This window comes from Corythoichthys intestinalis, chromosome 6, assembly GCF_030265065.1.
Source record: "Corythoichthys intestinalis isolate RoL2023-P3 chromosome 6, ASM3026506v1, whole genome shotgun sequence".
Lineage (NCBI taxonomy): Eukaryota > Metazoa > Chordata > Actinopteri > Syngnathiformes > Syngnathidae > Corythoichthys > Corythoichthys intestinalis.
Window position 1 is genome coordinate 21,543,662 of NC_080400.1, and position 20,649 is coordinate 21,564,310.

Below are 20,649 nucleotides of genomic sequence, written 5' to 3' on the forward strand. Positions count from 1 at the left end.
ACTGCAGCTTTGTATTTGAAGTGGGAAAACATTAAATGAAGGTCCAAAAGAGAAACAATACCAGATGTAGGCATGCAAAGACCAGCGTTGAAATCTATAAGTAGTCCAGTTACGAAAATATATTTTGAGGATTTGGTATTTCGAGCCAACTAGTCAGAACATCACTCCATTACCGAGTTGGGGTGAAAAATGGAGGTAGGCAATGAATCGTGAGATAAGTTAGGAAGAGAATAACACAATTGTACCATAAAGCATGGAGTAAAAATGATTGGTGACCTACTTGTCTGTCTTACCTGACTTCTAACACCACACTGATACCCCTATGTACCCACTTTAATTAAATCTTTTCAAAAAGGTGGTGATGAGTCTGTTATTTGGAGACTGTAATGTTTCAGGCTACTGAACTGTGCAGACTTTTTAATATTATTTCAACAGTACCTAAGGAGAAAAATGTTTGAGAACATCAAATTACAGCTTCCGTTTGTTTACCCCAATGTTCCAACGGAAAAGGTCATATTTGGTTGAAGCGTATTTCAATTACAAATTGCCATTTTACTGGTACATTTATTCGGTCATTTAAGTCTGCTCATCTGTTTCTTAGGTGACTCCCAAGATTACAATCTGGAGATGTATTTACCACAATTTAAAGACACTTTCGACTCATCGGCAATTGTCCACATCCCATAATAATTTTGAAAAACAATGAACAGAACATTACTTCGCTACAAATTAGGCAGGAGGGTAAAAGAACACTCTGGGAAGTAGTTGTGCTGCTTTGTTCATAGTGTTCATTCTACCTGTAATTTACTCTGTCAAATTGTGGCAATGAAAAATTGAGGATGAATTATTTTTCATTTTTTTTATTCATATGACTGTAAAATTGGTGGCGCTAAGTGAAAAAAAGATTAATTTATTAAAAGGAGAGGAAATTTGAAACTACTCATCACCACGAATAGTCAATTTTGGGGCATGGTGAATCCTTTCAAAGTAATTGAGACTTAGCCAATTGCAAATCTGCCTGGTGCGAGAAAGTCAGAGGAAATGCTTTGACCCCCCCCCAAAGAGCTCAATAAATAATAGGATGAAGAAATTTGATGAATTGGACATATGTCGGAAAACACTCGGGTGACTTGTAGTTCCGCTCTGAGACCCCCAATTTGGCCAACTTTCAAAATTGTCCGATATGCATGTGTGATACATCATTGGAAAGCTTAAAATCTCAATTTTCTGGGGGAAGAAAATTTTTGAACAGGAGGGCATTTTTTTTTTTTCAAATGTTTTTTAATAAAACAGCAAAACCCTATATGGAGGTGAGAGCACACGAGAGCAGAATTGCAGACGCCATGACTTTAACGAGACATTATCGCGTACTTACCTTGTTTCGATCCAAAAACTCCATGTAGCATGTATCACTGAGTGTCAAGACACAGCTTTGAATGGCCACAGCTGGATTTTTGGGGGGATTTTATGGGTGAAATTTGGTAATATAACAAGGGTCACGATGCAGAAATCGCAGACATCAAGGAGTGGTCGAGATTTTATTTTTCATATATTTACCCTTTTAAACATTTTTTTTCAATCTTTCTTTCTTTGGATCGATTATTTATCATCTTACATATCGGAGAAAATGCGACAGTAACAAAAAAAATACATTTTTTACAGACATAATTTGTTTAAAAGTCTAAAATATGCGAGTGAATAATTTCTTAAGTCGTTTTTTTTAAACGAACTATGAGACATCAATCAATGATTCTAAGCTAAAAACGACACACATTTTGAATAATAAATATAATTAATTACTGTCGTTGTATGGCTGGGTTGAAACAAAAGCGGTTGCGCGACGTCTGTAAACGGGTGTTTTCAGGGTAAAACTAACTAAAAATAGTTCGGGGGCTTAATGCGACATAAATCTGCTATGGCAGTATATAGACATATTGTTCTATCAAACACAATAGTTGTTTTGGCTTAAAATACAGCAGTTTGTGTTAAAAAAGAGTGCAAGAGCAGAAAATGCTTTTTCAGTCTTGTCTGTGTTTTCCGCCATATACACTACATCTTTTCTGTTTTTGGAGCCTGGTCCTAACCAACCATTTGTAGTTAAGATCAAAACCTTAATTACATGTGTTGCCCAGAATGTTTTCAGCAGTTGTAGTTTGGTTGTTAAAGCTCCTTCTATTCTTACCACGTATTTTATTAATATTTTGTAGATTTAAACAAACTTTCTGGCTATTAGCTGAAGTTTTTTCTTCCTTCGAAAAGCATCGTTGTCTAAGATGTTGGAAGATCTTTCAAGTAGTGGTCGGCTGGAAAAGATTGGTGAATGTAATTTGCTAGGGTAAATTAACTCATATTTTCAGTAGGAGTGGGAACCTCTTGGTACCTCACGGTACGATACGATTTGCAATACAAAGCTCACGATAACGATGATCTGATGGTATGGCGATACAACGGTTATCGATTAATTTGTCAGGAAATCATTCTAAGATATTCTACAAACTACTAATAAACAGAAAAACAATCTTCTGCTGTGAATTGGAATGAGTTTATCACTAGTAGACGTCCAATCCATTTGAACTGGGAGGGTAGCTCATATACCTGTTGATTTTCAGTTACTTCCTGTTGATTTTGGGGTATTTTATGGGTCACTTTGTGTTTATTTTGAGTTACAGAACAGGATGTGACCTGGGAATCACCCAAATGAATAGGCAGTAACTCAAACTCAACAGGAAATGACCTGTAAATGCCCTAAATGAACAGCAAATGACCTTTAAATGACCCGAAAATTGGATTGAATGACTGTGAATGCTCTGGTTTTGAATGAACAAATGTTCCTATAAATAGATTGGGCGTCGAGCACCGTCAATGGCAGCCTTAGAGTTAACTGGGACACTATTATAGTGGAAGGTTTTGGTGGTGGTAGTGTTATACTTATATAGCGCTTTTCCACCTCTCAAGGCGCTCAAAGCGCAACTTGCTGGTTCACCTTTTTAAAACGATATCTCGATTCTTGGCAGGAGCATATCGATAACCTTTTGGGATACAAAGTTCATGATATATCATCATTTCGAGATTTTGTCACACCCCTAATTTCTAGTAATGTTAGACAATCCCAATACAAGGTTTATGCAGGTCATTAAAAAGCATTAAAGGTCATTAAATTGATTTTGTAAAAATTCAGGCCTTAAAAACAATTAAACTAAATGTTAGAGGCATTAAAAAATATGTAAACTTAAAGTTAAAAAAATTTTTTTTTTTTTTTTTTTTTTTTTTTTTTGCATAATTTATTTATCTAAATCTAATTATGATTATGCACGTGAGTGTGTGTGAACAGGTGTGTTTTGGGGTGAGGACAGAGTGGGTTTCTAAGAGTTACACCCAGGAATCGCTTTTATGTACGATCATTTTAGGACTGAAGTTAATACCCATCGGCTGTTACTGTTCCTCTCCTAGCTCTCCTCCATGCATTCATGGCCTTCTCACTGGAACAGAAGTTGCATCAAGCTGTTTGTTGCGTTTGTTGCATTTGTATTTTCAATGATAAAAAATATTCTTTGTTTAACGTTAACGATTTTTGTGTGTGGGTGGGGTGTGTGTGCAACTATCTGCAGTTGGGCATTGGTATTAAATGAGCTTAAATTGGCATTAAATGAGATTTTGCTGATACCTGTAGAAACCCTGTAATATCAACCAGCACCAGATTATAAATCATGGTTTTAGTGCTCTAATTTTATTAGGGACGGTCACCATCTTGAATGGATTTTTAAAGAGCATATGACACGAGAAAAAAAGTCTTAAATGGCATTATTATGTGAATTAGAATCATGTTTTGAGACGATTCGACTATATACAACAATTTAGCAAAGCACAGATGACGAGAAATTAGTCTTTTAATCTGCCGGTTACCCACGCCTACCATTATAGGGCTTTAGCGTCCCCAACAGGTGGATGACGTCAGCGGTAGACTGGGCTCATCAGTTTTACTATTCAGCCCATTGAGGGGGAATTATTCAGAACGAGGAAAACGCAACGAAGAGAGCCGCAAAATGTCATTGTTTCAGTCTCTTTGTTCCAATATTTTTACAGGATATTCTTTTTATCCAAGTATTTTCCCCAATAGCTATATAAATGGCTTGAGAAGGACCAGTCAGCCCATCGAGGGGGAACTATTCACAACGAGGAAAACGCGACGAAGAGAGCGGCAAAATGTCATTGTTTCTGTCTATTTATTTCAATATTTTTACAGGATATTCTTTTTATCCAAGTATTTTCCCCAATAGCTATATAAATGGCTTGAGAAGGACCAGTCAGCCCGTCGAGGGGGGAACTATTCACAACGAGGAAAACGCGACGAAGAGAGCGGCAAAATGTCATTGTTTCTGTCTCTTTACTTCAATATTTTTACAGGATATTCTTTTTATCCAAGTATTTTCCCCAATTGCTAAATAAATGGCATGGTCATGACAAATAAGTCTTGTGCTGAATGGAATATGAAATAATAAAAATGCATTTATTCAGGACGACATGGCAAAATTACTCCATAATGGTCAAAACTGTCGACCTCACCTTTACTGTTGCACCTCCCAAACGATATTTTATGATACCTAAATCGGACATATGTCATTTCCCTTCCCCGGCTTCGGAGAATATAAACAAACCAGAAGGCGTGACAGCTAGCCGACATGCTAACCCGAACCGAGTGATGTTTCAAAGTCTTCGAAGCGGAAAATCACACATAACAATCCTGGATTATTTGACATGACGACCCGGTTGTCGATTGTCTTCGCGGATCGGCAAACCGCCCAGCGGAGAGCAATTTACAGTTCGTTCCCCGGAGGAGGGTGGCTGGAGTTGTTGTGCAGCTAACGTGCTGCTGCTAATGAGCATTAGGAGAGCTTTTTACATGTCTGTCAATGATCAAACGTAAGTAGTCCTTCATTTAAAGGACGTTTGTAGTGTTTACTTTGTAATCGCTGTATTCGTATTTGACATAATACAAAACAAGATGTTTACTCACTTCCTCGTAAGTCCAATGGTCCCACAGTAAATATCCACGTGAATGGGAACCTTTTGAAACTCCAAAAAGGCGCATACGCCTCTCCCTCATGCAGAATGATTTTTCTGCAGCCGTTTGGCTGCCATGATGCGAAAAATAAACGTATTAATCCGCAAAATCAGCTGAATCCTTTGTCCTCATACACAACAGTACACTGTAGCGTGAAGAGGACGTCTTCTACCGTACACGTCACAGCGCCCTCCTCCTCAATGCAAGACCGGAGCCGGAAGTCACTCATTTTCATGGTGCGGGATTCAAAAAACTAAATAAAAATAGCGATCGCTTCCACACACATCCAAGCGGCCCATATCATTCAGGGGCATAAAATACCGCGTGTATTATGAAATAAACATGCTTTTTCGTGTCACAGGCACTTTAATGCTGCAAAAAGATTCGTGGAACTTGATGGTCAAGTGGTTTGTTGTGTAAGCTACTTAAAAGGCATGACATAAAAACATCCTTGGCAGAGGTAAAAACTACAAAAAGAGACCTCTCTTGTTTTTCAGTCTCCAGCAAAACACCATCCGTCTGCATCATATGACATGTTTGTGCAACAGAAGCTTGAGTTGAGTCATCAGGGCAAATAAATGACTCAACCATCCTTCTTAGCAATATCTGGCTATCTGCAGGCACCAGATAGTCTCGGCCACCATTAGCTAGCTGGCTATCTATGCCTATTGTGATCGTTATACCCCGGCTTCAACCAAACAGTATGATTTTATTAATAATGGTAGTGCAGGATTGTTTGCTTCTTTAAACTCAGTTGAAGGTGGTTATGAGCACACCAATGTAAAATTAGATGATCCTTTTTCTGTAGCCACTTCTAGTGTGCAAGTGTTTAGGCAATATTATGTTAATGTTGTTGTGTGTTTAACACACACACTGCGCAACTTGCCCGCAGCATGCGGCAGCTTTTTTGACGTCAAATGGGTTGCTCAGTATTCTGCTCCACGAAGTGGGTCACAGCTTCTGAAGCTAAATCTGCACTTGCAATAACAAAAAAAACATCAAAATTAGATTTTTTTGTTGTTGTTTTTTTTTTAAACACTTACCTGTGTCACGTCGCTCTCTGAGCTGCATCACTAAAGAAGAGCAAATGCTGTAGACACTGGGTGTGGCACGCTGCTTCACATTTGTTTCCTTGATTCATCTGCTACATTCAAGCAGACTGAAACCTGCTTATGTAAATTGAAAACACTCGGCTGCCTGTTCGTTGTAGTAATGATCATCTTCACAGTTCATGTTTCATTTCATCGTTTTACAGAAACCATAAAATTCATACCAATTTTGTGCAGTTTGGAAGTATTGTGTTGTTCAATAGGTTGCTGTTGATGCAATGAATTTTAAGACCTGCCAATGATTGCGATTAAATAGTTGCAATTAGTATGGGTGGTCTGTGAATTAATTTAATAAGTTTTAATGTCCTACCATGATATGCACACATGTTTGTGATAGCATCATTAACCGTTAATGCTGAACAAAACAGTTGAACTCTTTTGTGTGTTGCCAAGTGTTACAAGTATTACCTTCAGATTCCTCCTAGTGATGAGGTGATCCAGTATCTGTATCAGGTTCTAATTAAAGTTAAATTCACAAATCTGATCAAGCCAACCTGTGAAAATTTCTGATCCTCGAGCAAGACCTTTGGCCTCGTCATTCAAAGCGCACAAATGTGATTACGCTCCGTTTACTGCCAATATGCGACTTGGGGAGTGTTTGATTTCGGCTCCACATTCTTGAGTGACGGTTGGTTTACCGGTTCACAAGTCTTTTACAACATTTCGGCCATGCAGGCCCAGAGATTACGGCTGGAATACGGCTTGTAAAGCGATATTTAATTTTCAGATTTAATGGCCAAAATGGGGCACGTTGAGGCAGTGTGACAAGCACAAACCATCACACAGCACGGTGGGACCTATTCTGTTCATTTTCGGGCATTTTTGGATGAAAATACACCATTGGATCTGCAGGCACAATTTACTGCTCTCATGGCCGTCACAAACGTGCTATTTTCTACCTTGCTGGTCCAGAGTATCGGGGTAAAATCCTGCTTTCAGGATAAAACGTAATTTTGGGGTTTTAATAACCAACTGGCGCACGTTGAGGCTGGGTTAAAAACGCAAACCTGCTAAGCGCGAGTGAATATGGTCGTTTTTGACCGTTTTTTTGTTTTGTTTTGTTTTTTTCTTTATTGATGAAAATATATATCCAGCCCTCCAGGTACTTCGTGCTGCTCTCGTGGCTGACCAAGAGACACTCTTTTTTTTTATGCAACAACCCCCTTGAGGATCGATGTCAAATCCCCATTCTCGGATGAAACATAACTTTAGCTTTTTTCAGGCCGCATTAAAGGTGAAGGTGAGGTGAATTGACTCAATCTTATTAGTTAACCAGATACCAAAAATATTCTCATGAAATAATCTATATGTACTGTATTTATGTACAGTGATACCCCATTACTTTGCTCTTCAAACTTGCTCTCTCAGTCCATCGCAGAATTTTTTTCCCATTAAAAAATTAAACACAGTATTTTATAGAGATGTCCCGAGGTGATCACGTACAACCTCTCACCTCTCCCTCCTGCTGCTTTTCTTGCTCACCAATCAGCTGCTTGTTAAAGTTAACGATGAGTGACAGCTCTGAAGCTTTGATCTTGCCAGAGAACCTTTGGAGCGCCTACCTTGAAAGGCGCCGAATGTATGAGCTCGTTTAGCTTGTTAAACACTAGAGGTAGTGTGCTGTGGCGATTGGTGTGTTTGTAAGTGAGGAGCGTGAGCGGGTTTCAGTGTACTCACTCAATGAAGCCTTTAATCGGGACAAGCATTTTTGCTACGTTACTGTTGTTTAAAAATCGGTGGGACAGTAACATGTTTAAAACTTTTTTTTTGTTTGGATTTAAATTATACTTTGGGGAAAAACATGTCTTACATGTACAGTGGAGCAAATAAGTATTTAGTCAACCACTAATTGTGCAAGTTCTCCCACTTGAAAATATTAGAGAGGCCTGTAATTGTCAACATGGGTAAACCTCAACCATGAGAGCCAGAATATGAAAAGAAAAAGAATGTTGAAGAATTTATTTCCAAATTAGATTGGAAAATAAGTATTTGGTCTATACCAAAAGTTCATTTCAATACTTTGTTATCTACCCTTTGTGGGCAAGAACGGAAGCCAAACGTTTTCTGTAACTGTTCACAAGCTTTTCACACACTGTTGCTGGTATTTTGGCCCAGTCCTCCATGCAGCCCTCCTCTAGAGCCGTGATGTTTTGGGGCTGTCGTCGGGCAACACGGACTTTCAACTCCCTCCTCACCCCGTGGCGTCAAAATGATAACAAGAACGGGGAGCAAAAATCCCAGAACCACACGGGGGGGACCTAGTGAATGACCTACAGAGAGCTGGGACTACAGTGACAAAGGCTACTATACACAATGCGCCGCCAGGGACTCAAATCCTGCACTGCCAGGCGTGTCCCCCTGCTGAAGAAAGTACACGTCCAGGCCCGTCTGCGGTTCGCTAGAGAGCATTTGGATGAAGGGGACTGGGAGAATGTTATGGTCAGATGAAACCAAAATAGAACTTTTTGGTAGAAACACAAGTTCTCTTGTTTGGAGGAAAAAGAATACTGAATTGCACCATACCCACTGTGAAGCATGGGGGTGGAAACATCATGCTTTGGGGCTGTTTTTCTGCGAAGGGACCAGGACGACTGATCTGTGTAAAGGAAAGAATGAATGAGGCCTGTATCGAGAGATTTTGAGTGGAAATCTCCTTCCATCAGCAAGGGCATTGAAGATGAGACATGGCTGGGTCTTTCAGCATGACAATGATTCCAAACACACAGGCAGGGCAACAAAGGAGTGGCTTCGTATGAGCATTTCAAGGTCCTGGAGTGGCCTAGCCAGTCTCCAGGTCTCAACCCCACCGAAAATCTGCTGAGGGAGTTGTTGCCCAACGACAGCCCCAAAACATCACTGCTCCAGAGGAGATCTGCATGGAGGAATGGGCCAAAATACCAGCAACAGTGTGTGAAAACCTTGTGAAGAGTTACAGAAAACGTTTGGCCTCCGTTATTGCCAACAAAGGGTACATAACAAAGCATTGAGATAAACGTTTGGTATTGACCAAATACTTATTTTCTACCATGATTTGCAAATAAATTATTTAAAAATCAAACAATGTGATTTTCTGTTCCTTTTTTTCCCCATTCTGTTCCTCATGGTTGAGGTTTAACCATGTTGACTAATACAGGCCTCTCTAATATTTTCAAGTGGGAGAACTTGCACAATTAGTGGTTGACTAAATACTTATTTGCCCCACTGTGTCTTTCCAGTGATAAATCTGAATAAATACATTGGAGAAAAAAATAATCCTGTAAATAAACCCAGCCAGTACTTCGCGGATTTCGATTATTTGGAGGGGGGGGGGTGCATTAACCGAGGGATCACTGTATAGACATTTGTTTCAGAGAGGGTTACAAAAAGAGTAGATTGCTCTTCTAGACATATTCAGCAGAAATGCCAAAAAAAACATATTGTATTGGTGTCAACAGATATCCTCATTCAGGTATCTGGATCAGATCGGAATTGAAAAAAATGTGGGTCGTGTATCCCTGATCTCAACCGATTATGTAAACCAAACTTTTTTTTTTTTTTTTTTTAAATCTGATGACCATTATTTACCGTAATTTCCCGAATATAACGCACACTTTTTTTCCCTAAAATCAACTTGTAAAATCAGGGTGCGCATTATAAACGGGTACATGGATGGAGACAGAAATATATATATATTACTTATATATATATAAACCGATTTTTTTTATTGACACGGCCACGTTGTGTTGAAGAAACGTATGCGGCGACCCGTTGCCGACCATTACGGTACGTGACGTCACCATTTTGTTTCGGTAATACTTCACTCTAATCAGCCGAATGATTTCGTCTGTGTTAAATTGAGCTTTTTTCACTCTTCATAAAGCACAGAATTTAGTTTCTTGAACTCATTTGAGTCAACGTTTATTGCAGCTCCGCAACTCGGACCATAACAAATGTAAGCACACGGACTTCCTGTGTCCGTCAACTATATCTGTCCCTCGGGAAACTCAAACCCAAATAACAATAGTTCCTATTGTTACTGTCGTGTTGACAACGATGTGCTCTCACGGATTTCCGACTTACATTCTCACTTTCATTTTACCGTATCAATCCATGGAAGAAACGTCTATTCATCATGATGAAACGAGCAAGTGATACAGCAGCCTTTAAAAGAAAAGTCACATCTGTTTTGTTTTCTCCTAGATTCTGGTAAGTTGGAGAAGTTTCAAATCATATTACTACCGTAAATATTGTCAGTTTATGGTAATGTTTTGAACTACCAATGTGCTATGCTTGTGCTGTGTTTCACCAGTCAGTAAAATGACATTTCTGTAACTGTACACGAGTTCTGTTTTCTTGTATTCTTCTATTTAATGGTGTCAAAATTTGGGGTGCGCATTATACACGGGTGCGCCTTATATTCGGGAAATTACGGTACTTTTTTTCCTTGTTTGTGTAACTGTCAAATAATGGAAAAAGCATGACGGCAGAGGGTTAAAAGTAAGTGCCAACCTCTGCTTCTGTTAATTTTGGGTCCCATTACAATCACAGGATGGCATTGGCAAAAAGCGAACAATATGCTAGTTTATTATCCTGACCTGTGATGTTTCTTTCCCACCATTTTTTATCCCCCTTTGGCCACAGGAATTCTAGAACAGTGTTCATCACAAGTTCAGGATGAACACTTCTTTTGTATAATCTGGAAAAATATCTTATAATAATAATCTTTCTTTAGGCTTTTTTGAGGGCTACCACAGCTTGAATTTGATTAAAAAGTAGCCTGGAATCTCCAGGTGTGTGTTTCATGTATGATGAACTTCTACTGTGCCATGCTATGCTTTTATTGTATTTTTTTTAACTACGATACTATATTTCAGTTATGCTCTGTAGATAGTTGTAGCAAAGCCTTTGATGAGCTCATGTGAGTCTAGGGGCGAAAGTGACCTCATCTGGAGGATCTATTTGCTCAGCATACAAATATGTGGTTTACAGTTGCATATTACATTCTGAAGAGAAAAAAAAAAACGACTGACACGGTGTGTGGAGATGTTACACACAACACACAAGAAAATAATAGTTAAATAGTGTACCACTGTGAGAAAAATTACAGGATACCTTGTAAAATACGAAAGGATATATTTTCATTTGGGACAGTTTGGCAAATGGCAAACAGTTCTCCATAAAGACGCTAAGTGTCCTTGCTTCAAGTGGTTTATTAGTGACTCTGTAAAATATTAACAATTTGTTATTATGTGGAAAGACAAATAATTGCAGTAGCTCATGGGGTGGTATTAAGGACAGAAGGACAATACCTGACGCAACGTCATAGTTGCTCCTGCCTTAAATTCACTTTTATATTGGCATTGACCCCAAAGAAGATTAAACATTGTGCGTAAAATTTTTAAAATCACTACAATTTGTCAAGTCCAGCGGTAAATGCTCTTCACTGATGTTTTAGGATTTTGCTGTGGTTTCAATTATTTATATTGAAATATTTTCATGCATCTCTTGTATCAAAAGTAAAGACAGACCGATTATCGGCCCGGCCGATTATCGGCGCCGAGATTTGGATATTTGACTTTTTTTTTTTCTTTTTAATCCGACCGGCCAATATGAAACAATACATTTAAAACTGGATTACTTCGGCTTAGCGCTTCACACTATATCCTGATCTACCTACTGGTGACTCAGCACCAGGAGCAACGTGGGGTTTAGTATCTTGCTCAAGGATACTTCGACAAGGTCATCAGGGCTTTCCTTTTTCTGTGGAAAGATTTCAGAGAGCTATTTATTTAACCTTTTATTCAACTTTTTAAGAGATGTTTTTGAGTCTAGGAAATTCAGGAACTTCTGGAGCTATTAGTTTCTATTTGTGTGATTCAGTAAACATGCTTTAAGCATTTCAATGAAGTTTAGTGTTTGCATTATTCCACTTTTTACACCAATGTTTACACTTTAATGCAAATGAATATCTACTCCAAAAATGGTTATCGCCCCCTCTAACTACTAATAATCGGTATCGGTCCTGGAAAAACCCATATCGGTCGATCTCTAATCAAAAGTCGAATTTTGTTTTTGTGACCACACAATATTGAAATCATCCCGCAGATTTTGGATTTGGGAACTTCTTCCAGCCTGGAGAACCTTTGGCCACATGGTGTGGCAGCCCCCCCTACGCAGCTCCCGAGGTTTTTGAGGGCCAACAGTATGAGGGCCCGCAATTGGACATTTGGGTGAGATAAGTGCATGAGTTGTGTCATGAATGATGTAGTTACAAATGCCCCTTTTCCATTGCAAGTCCTTCCCCATTACATTTTAAATAGCTGACTACCACTGTTGCTGCCAGTTTTGCTGCTTTGGAACCTCATTTTTTTTTATTTATGTAGTAACAGTCAATTTATGTTCACCTTTTTTTCGGATTGTTTCAGAGCATGGGTGTGGTGCTGTATGTGTTGGTCTGTGGTGCTTTGCCTTTCGACGGACCCACCCTGCCTGTGCTCCGCCAACGAGTACTGGAAGGAAGGTTCCGCATCCCTTACTTCATGACAGAAGGTAGGAAGCCCTTTTTAGCCAGTGTTGACTTGAGATACATGCTGATGATGTCAGTCGTCAAGACAAAGAATGTGTCTATTCTTAATGTGACATATCACACCTTCCTGCTTGGGTCAAAGCTAGCACTCTTGATGGATTGCAACTTCTCAGGGGGTCAATGTGTTAATTAGCTGAATCATTTGATGAGCATACGATGATAGAAAACATTTCCACACTAATGTGCGCAGGTGTTTGAGTGTAAATGGGTGTTGTTAACTGTAATACAATGGACTGTTTGAGACAATGTTAGCTAAATAGGAAGAGTTTAAGTCTGAAGCTTGAGCTTTTTATATAACCTGACAAATCCCAAAGATACCATCCAGATGTTTGCCGGTCTGCCTCTCTGTGATGCGTGTTAGTGAACCTACGGGACTAGTGTCACAAAGATATAAAGTGGTACCTCTACATACAAAGTTAAACCGTTCCAGGACATAGGTCCAAATGGTCATACGTCGAGCAGGATTTTCCCATAAGAATACATGATAGTTCCAATAATTTGTTCCACAGCCCGAAAACCTACACTAAATCCTTAATAAATACTGCTGGTACTATTACAAATGGCAATTAAACATAGCAAAACAAATAAATTATGAATAAAAATCTCAATAATAATATAATTATTATAATAATAACTCCTGTAATAATGTTATTAATCGGGTTCTAAAGTGGTGGCTGTGTTTTGCATGCTGTACCGGAACGCACCGCGAGATTGTACTTTCTCTTTTAATGTTCTCTTGTTGTTGGCGTCAACTGCGGCGGACAGTAGACGTGTTGTACAAGTTCTGAAATAAATGATTAAAAAACTGACAAAGCTGGCGATTTCTTTGGCGATGTTACCACAATAATAATTGTCACCTTAACTTATAAAGACTGGCAAACGGAGGTCGGAGGAAGATAGTCGAGATCATAGACATTCTGCTATTTCTAGTAGACCATTCTACTTCTTCTATTGTCAAGCCAGTTCAGGGATGCGCACACCATGCTCATAGTTTTTCTATCATTTACATCTTCATTTAAATGGCAAGCATCACCTTTTTCCTTTTTTTTTACCACTGCACTAACCTTCTTGGAACCCGTGTTAATTTCTCTCACAATAAAATCTGCCGAGCATCCGTCTTGCGGGAACACAAAGAAACTATGGTGCTGTCGTAAATCGTCGTATTTCGAGCATGTCGTCAAATGTTGAAACAAACGGTCAGTCAACTTTTACGTCGGATGTCGAAAAGATCGTGTGTCGAAGCCATCATATGTCGAGGTACCACTGTATTTGAAACCCTACTTTCAAATATTGAACTTTAATAGTGTCATGGTTTGGGGATGCTTGGGGAAACAGGACTAGACATCACAATGAACGAATAGTTACACATTTTTTGCTTTTGGTCCGTTCATTACTACTTCTCTAGGGGATTAATTAAAAAATTGAAGTACAGTATCCCTTTTGTGACACTAGTCATGTAACATTTCTGGCACAACTCATTTGTTTTTCTGTCTACCATATTCGTTCGATACCCTCCTGTGTGCGTTAGTGTGTACGACAGGAGAAAAGTCTTAAATAGGATTATTATGTGAATTAGATTAGAATCATATTTTGAGACAATTCGACTATATACAACAATTTAGCAATTCGCAGATGACAAGAAATTAGTCTTTTAATTTGCCGGTTAGCCACGCCTACCATTATAGGGCTCTAGCGTCCCCAAGAGGTGGATGACGTCAGCGGAGCCACGATTTCATCTGATTTAGTATGCAGCCCATTGAGGGGGAATTATTCACAACGAGGAAAACGCGACGAAGAGAGGCGCAAAATGTCATTGTTTCAGTCTCTCTACTCCAATATTTTTACAGGAATGGCATGGTCATGACAAATAACAGTCTTGTGCTAAATGGAATATGAAATAATAAAAATGCATTTATTCAAGATGACATGGCAAAATTACTCCATAATGGTCAAAACTGTCGACTTCACCTTTACTGTCGCACCTCCCGCCGATATTTTATCCCACCTAAATAGGATTATGTCATTTCCCTTCCCCCGGCTTCGGAGAATGTAAAGAAACCAAGAGGCGTGACAGCTAGCCGAGATGCTAACCCGAACCGAGTGATGTTTCAAAGTCTTCGAAGCGGAAAATCACACATAACTAGCCCGTATCATTTCACATGACGACTGCGTAGTGATTGTCTTTGCCCATCGGCAAACCGCCCGCGGAGAGCAATTTACAGCTCGTTTCCCTGCTACTACGGACAGGAGAGCTTGCCGGGGAAGCAGCTGGCCGGCGTCGGAGGAGCGTGTAGCTGCCAAATAGTCAACACGAATATGGCAAAATAATGCTTTACTACACGGCGAATTCATAAAAAGCCAGAGAGAGTCATAGGCGAGCGGCTGCAGTTGTTGTGCAGCTAACACGTGCGGCTAATGTGTATGAGGAGAGCTTTTTACGTGCCCAACCATGATCAAATGTAAGTAGTCCTTTATTTAAAGAAAGTTTGTAGTGTTTACTTTGTAATTGCTGTATTCGCGGCTATTTTTCTTTCAAAGTTGCAATTTCTGATCGGTTGGAAAATTTGACAGAACGCCGGGCACATGAAGAGGGGAAAAACCCGAGTATAGTGCTCTCCCGGCGGGGGGATGTGTGACAAGCCGCCGGTCATAGGCTGAGGGGGCAACGAGCATGTCAGCCACAAAATGCAAGCCACCTACATATTAAAATGATCCCAGTATTTAACATAATACAAAACACGATGTTTACTCACTTCCCTGTAAGTCCAATTGTCCCACAATAGTAGGGCTTATTTTGGCCAATATCCACCGGTGAATGGGAACCTTTTGAAACCCCAAAAAGGAGCACACGCCTCTCCCTCGTACAGCAAGATTTTTCTGCAGCCGTTTGGCTGGCGTGATGCAAAAAATAAACGTATTAATCTGCAAAATCAGCTGAATCCTCAGTCCTTCTCATACAACAGTACGGCTGTATAGTGAAGAGGACTCCTTCCTCCGTACACGTCACAGCACCCTCTTTCTCAACTCGAGACTGTTGCCGGAAGTCACTCATTTTCATGGCGCAGGATTAAAAAAACTAAATAAATATAGCGATTGCTTCCACACACATCCAAGCGGTCCATTTCATTCAGGAGCATAAAATACCGCGTGTATTATGAGTTGCCGTAAACATGCTTTTTCGTGTCACGGGCACTTTAAGCCTCTATGCCTACCATGCTTGCCCCGATTTTTCACAGTCGAAAAGAAAAGCATATTTCCAATTTTTGTATGGGTGTGACTCAAGCACAACTTGCTTATAATTTCTAAAATGCTGTTTATCTGGTCATAACCAGAATGGTCTGCGTATTTTGTGAGGGTACTTCAGAACAATTACTCGGCGAGATTTTAGGAACATGTTGGTCAGTCTAACTGTCCCTGAAATTTAAGAAAAGGACATGCTGTTCTTCCTCCAATCGGTTGCCTGTTCTTCAGTTGCTTATCTCACCAGCCAGTAAATAGCCTGGCGCAGCCCAGTTCACACTCTGTAGAACATCTCATCACTGTGAACATGGTCTGCCTCCATTCTCTCTATTCAACAGCTGTATGTCGGCACACCACAGAAGACCCATGAGCTATGCTATCCAGCGGAACCGTCAACCCAACAACGGGTTTCTATTTGTGCACATTGGACTCTCATTACAGAAAATTGTGGCTGAAATGGATCAGAAACTGTAAACCTGAGTATCATTAAAACTTAAGGCATTGTCCATGATTCAAATAAGGAATTTTCTACATGAATAGATTTACAAAATGCTTCATATTTCCGACTGTCTTCAAAAGGATCTTTTCGCATTTGCTGTTGTCACCTTTGTGTGCTTTTTGCAAAAATATTCATATTTTATGTGTAATCTGTAGCAATTTGTCTCAAGTACAGCAAATATGGAACGCAATTGATCAGTTTTATTCAAGTCGTGTGTTTTGACTAAAAGAATCACGATCCTGAGATTCATATCACATGTTCTGGTTTGTCATAATTTAACAAGGATAAATATTGGAAAAAAATATCTTATGCAAAAATTCCTTGAATTAAGGAAACATTTGTATTATTACATCATAAATTGTCAGGGAAAATAATTGTTAGTCATTGCTCTAAATTGTTTGGTTGGCATTGGCTAATTGATTAGTGTTGCTGTTTTTCCGTCCAATAAATCCAAAGATTCCCATCTTTTAAGCTGTTTTGTTCTTCAGGATGGGTTATCAAGGAAGTTTTCTTCATCATGAATGAATACACTCAACAATAAGTTATTGATTACAGGATTCATATTTAGAGCTAAATATAATGAGCTCTGGAAAGCCTCTTCAGACTCTTAACATGTTACAGTATAACACAAAGGTACTAATAAAAAAATGTTTTCAAACTGAGACCTCACGTTGTGGTCAATTATGCATCGATACATATTCGGGTGGGTTTTTTCCTCAAGGTATATCAGGCCGATATATGGACTTTTTTCAAGATCAGCAGATATATACTGTACCTGTTAATTTTCAGTTACTTCCTGTTGATTTGGGGTATTTTATAAACACTTCCTGTTTGAGTTACAGAACAGGAAGTGACCTGTGAGCAATCACCCAAATGAATACGCAGTGACTCAAACTCAACAGGAAATGAGCTGTAAATGCCCTAAAATGAAGAGCGAGTGACCTGCAAAGGCCCCGAAAATCGGACCGAATGACTATGAATGGTCTGGTTTTGAATGAACGAACGTTCCCAGCCTAAATGGATTAGGCGTCTAGCCCCGTCAATGGCAGCCTTAGAGTTAACTGAGACACTATTATGGTGGAAAATTTTGGTAGCAACTTGATGGTTCCTTTTCTTTTTTTTTTTTTTTAAACATTGACACCTTTTTAAAATGATATCTGCATTCTTGACAGGAGCATATCGATAACCTTTTGGGATACCAAGTATCACGATATATCACCATTTCGATATTTTGTCACACCCCTAGTTATAACACAGAGTGGCTTTTCCAGTTTCGTTGTTTGCTCGGCTTGCAATGACTATAAAGGAATTTAATTGAATTGAATAATAGGAAAACTGTTATTTTCACTGTTTGGGGGAGTATCTTTCTTAAAAAGGTCAGCCCATATGTTGGCCGGCTGATATATCAGGCCAGTTTGTGGATTTTTTTTTTTAATATTGGACGATATGTATCGGATATAATAGAATGATTTGTGTCCACTGCTTGGGTAATGATCTTTCTTGTAAAGGCTGACCGATACAGGCCGATATGTGGATTTTGTTTTCAACAATGGCCGATATGAGCCGATATAAAATGTTAAGATATGTTCATTGTTTGGGTGATGATTTCTGTGAATCTCCACTATTTATATAATGAGTTTTTCCCTACATTAGCAACATGCTTTTGAAAAAAAATAATTAAATTCAGTGGTACCTATACTTACAACATTAATTGGTTCTGGAAGTAGTCTCTTAACCCGAAAATTCCATAAGTAGAGACGCGCTTTAAATGTAAATGCTCTAATCTGTTCTAAGCTCTACTGTAAAGCCACATTAAATTTTAGAATCGGGGTAAAACCGGAATAAAACACCAGGCAAACACATTTGACTCATTCTACATACCTAAACTAACTGTTAAAACCTGTAAAGTAGATGATAAAACATAATGCAAAGGAAAAAAGAAAAAATCATACCTTTTGAGTGAGGCAATGTCCTCTCGAGATCAGTGGTGCCTATCACATATCTTACTCTTCACCACACAAAAACGTGAAGAGATCTGTGCTTAAATGTGCTACTAATGCAGTGAACAGTACGTGGGCTTAAAAAAACTTTGTGAGACAAAAAAAGGGACTTGTGTTCTTTTGGCTAAGACGTCGAGTTGTGAAACAACAATAACACCGTCGCGGCTGTACACGTCATCATACTGCAACACCCAAATTGAAACGTCATCAACAGTAGGCCAATAGAGAAGAATCCCATTACGGAAGCATGATGGGAAAGATTATGACCAATAGGGCATCAGAATGTTATGTTGCAACATTTAAAAGCTTAAAGCAGGTATACGTGCGTACCGTTTATAGTATTATATAGTATTTTTGCCTCTCGTCACCTGAAATTTGTTTCTTAACAAGAGGCGAGATTTTCTCATTTAAGCGTGTCGTAACCTGAAAATTTTGTTTGTGGAGACCTTCATAAGTAGAGGTACCACTGTCTCGGCTTTAGACATTGGCAATTGGCTGATTTTTTTTTCCTGCATGGGCCTTTGAAAATCCTATATTGGTCAACCTGTAGTTTTCCACCCACCCCAATAGCCACTAATAAAGCATTACTAATTAAGTACCAGCTCCTTGATAAGAACCTCCTCAGTGTAGAGTGCTGTACCTCTTCACTTCGTTTAATCCTACACCTCTTGGAAGTTGTGAATGTTAACTGGAATGCATCTGCACTTGAGTCATGGTGGTTGTGTAATGTCCTGGCCAGAAGCAATATGTCAGTCAGCCAGCATGCTCCCAGTAGTGTCGCCTCTGACATAGTCCACAACCTTTCCCTGTAGCATATTCATCTTTGGTTGTCACAAACACAGCTGTGGCAACGAACACAAACCAATTTGTCGATGATAGTACAGCACTTGCTGCTAAGATGCAAGGTGAAGTTTTTATTTTTCTGTTTATGAGGTGCCAGGATGTCTAACTGCTGTATATAGTAAAGATAAAAAGAAAAACATAATCAGTAGGTCATCAGCAAACAATAAATAAGATGAAGTTCTTGACAAGATTTGTGACTTGATGTACTTTATATTCATGAACTTATCTTTTTCTCATTTTTTATTCAGAAATAAAATATGATGCGGTGTAGTTATACTCCATTGCAAAACACGTACTAATAGCATGTATTGATAAATTAAATCCCTGCAGTCTCAATAAATTTAGAGCAAAAAAGAGAAAATAAATAATACATTTCTTGCAGTCGTTCTCAAACTGCTGGCCTGCTTGTGAACAACTGAGGCGGGATGGGCCTTTTTAACCAATGTATGGCACCTAGTTCAAATTCACCTGTGGTAAGTCCCTTACCCCGAATTCACACCGCCTTCGGCTGCGACACGGTTGCATGACGACCACGAGAACTTCTCAGGTCAATTTCTACCGGTTGCGTTTGCGCTACGAATGTCTGCGGCAGTCACATAGAGGAAATCACGAGGGCTCTCATGAGAATGTTGAATTCAGACGCAATATGTACTTCTGGTCCATCTAAAAAAAATAGCATATTGTGATAAAGTTAATTATTTTCTGTAATGTACCGATAAACATTACACTTTAATATATTTTAGATTCATTACACACAATTGCAGTAGTTCAAGCCTTTTATTGTTGTAATATTGATGATTTTGGCAAAAAAGTCCAGAAAAACCAAAAATCCCTATCTAAAAAAATTTGCATATCATGAAAAGGTACTCTAAAGAAGCTACTAACCTAATCATCTGAATCAACGAATTAACGCAAAACCCCTGTGAAAGATTCCTGAGGCTTTTAAAAGCTCCCAGCCTGGTTCATTACTCAAAACCACAAGACCTGACTGCTGTCCAGAAGGCCATCATTGACAGCTTCAAGCAAGTAGCTAAGACACAGAAATTTCTGAACGAATAGGCCGTTCCCAGAGTGCTGTATCAAGGCACCTCTGTGGGAAGAAAAAAGTTTGGCAGGACACGCTGAAGAGGTGACCACACCCTGAGAAAGATTGTGGAGAAGGGCCGATTCCAGACCTTGGGGGACCTGCAGAAACCTGGAAATGGGCTACAGGTGCCGCATTCCCCAGGTCAAGCCACTTTTGAACCTGAAACAACGGCAGAAGTGCCTGACCTGGGCTACAGAGAAGCAGCACTGGACTGTTGCCCAGTGGTCAAAAGTATTTTTTTCAG

The 20,649-nt window shown here is 39.3% G+C and overlaps 1 protein-coding gene across 3 annotated transcripts in view; it reads left to right on the forward strand.

Annotated features, from left to right (window-relative positions):
- Positions 1–20,649, forward strand: part of sik2b (salt-inducible kinase 2b) — a 94,988-nt gene that overhangs the window by 42,917 nt on the left and 31,422 nt on the right. For 2 of the 3 annotated variants that reach the window (XM_057839977.1, XM_057839978.1), the window contains exons 5-6: positions 12,256–12,380; positions 12,576–12,699. The exons of the other annotated variant lie outside the window; for it this stretch is intronic. In XM_057839977.1, coding sequence (XP_057695960.1) covers positions 12,256–12,380; positions 12,576–12,699 — 249 coding nt within the window. The remainder of the gene's footprint in view (positions 1–12,255; positions 12,381–12,575; positions 12,700–20,649) is intronic. 3 annotated transcript variants of the gene reach the window in all.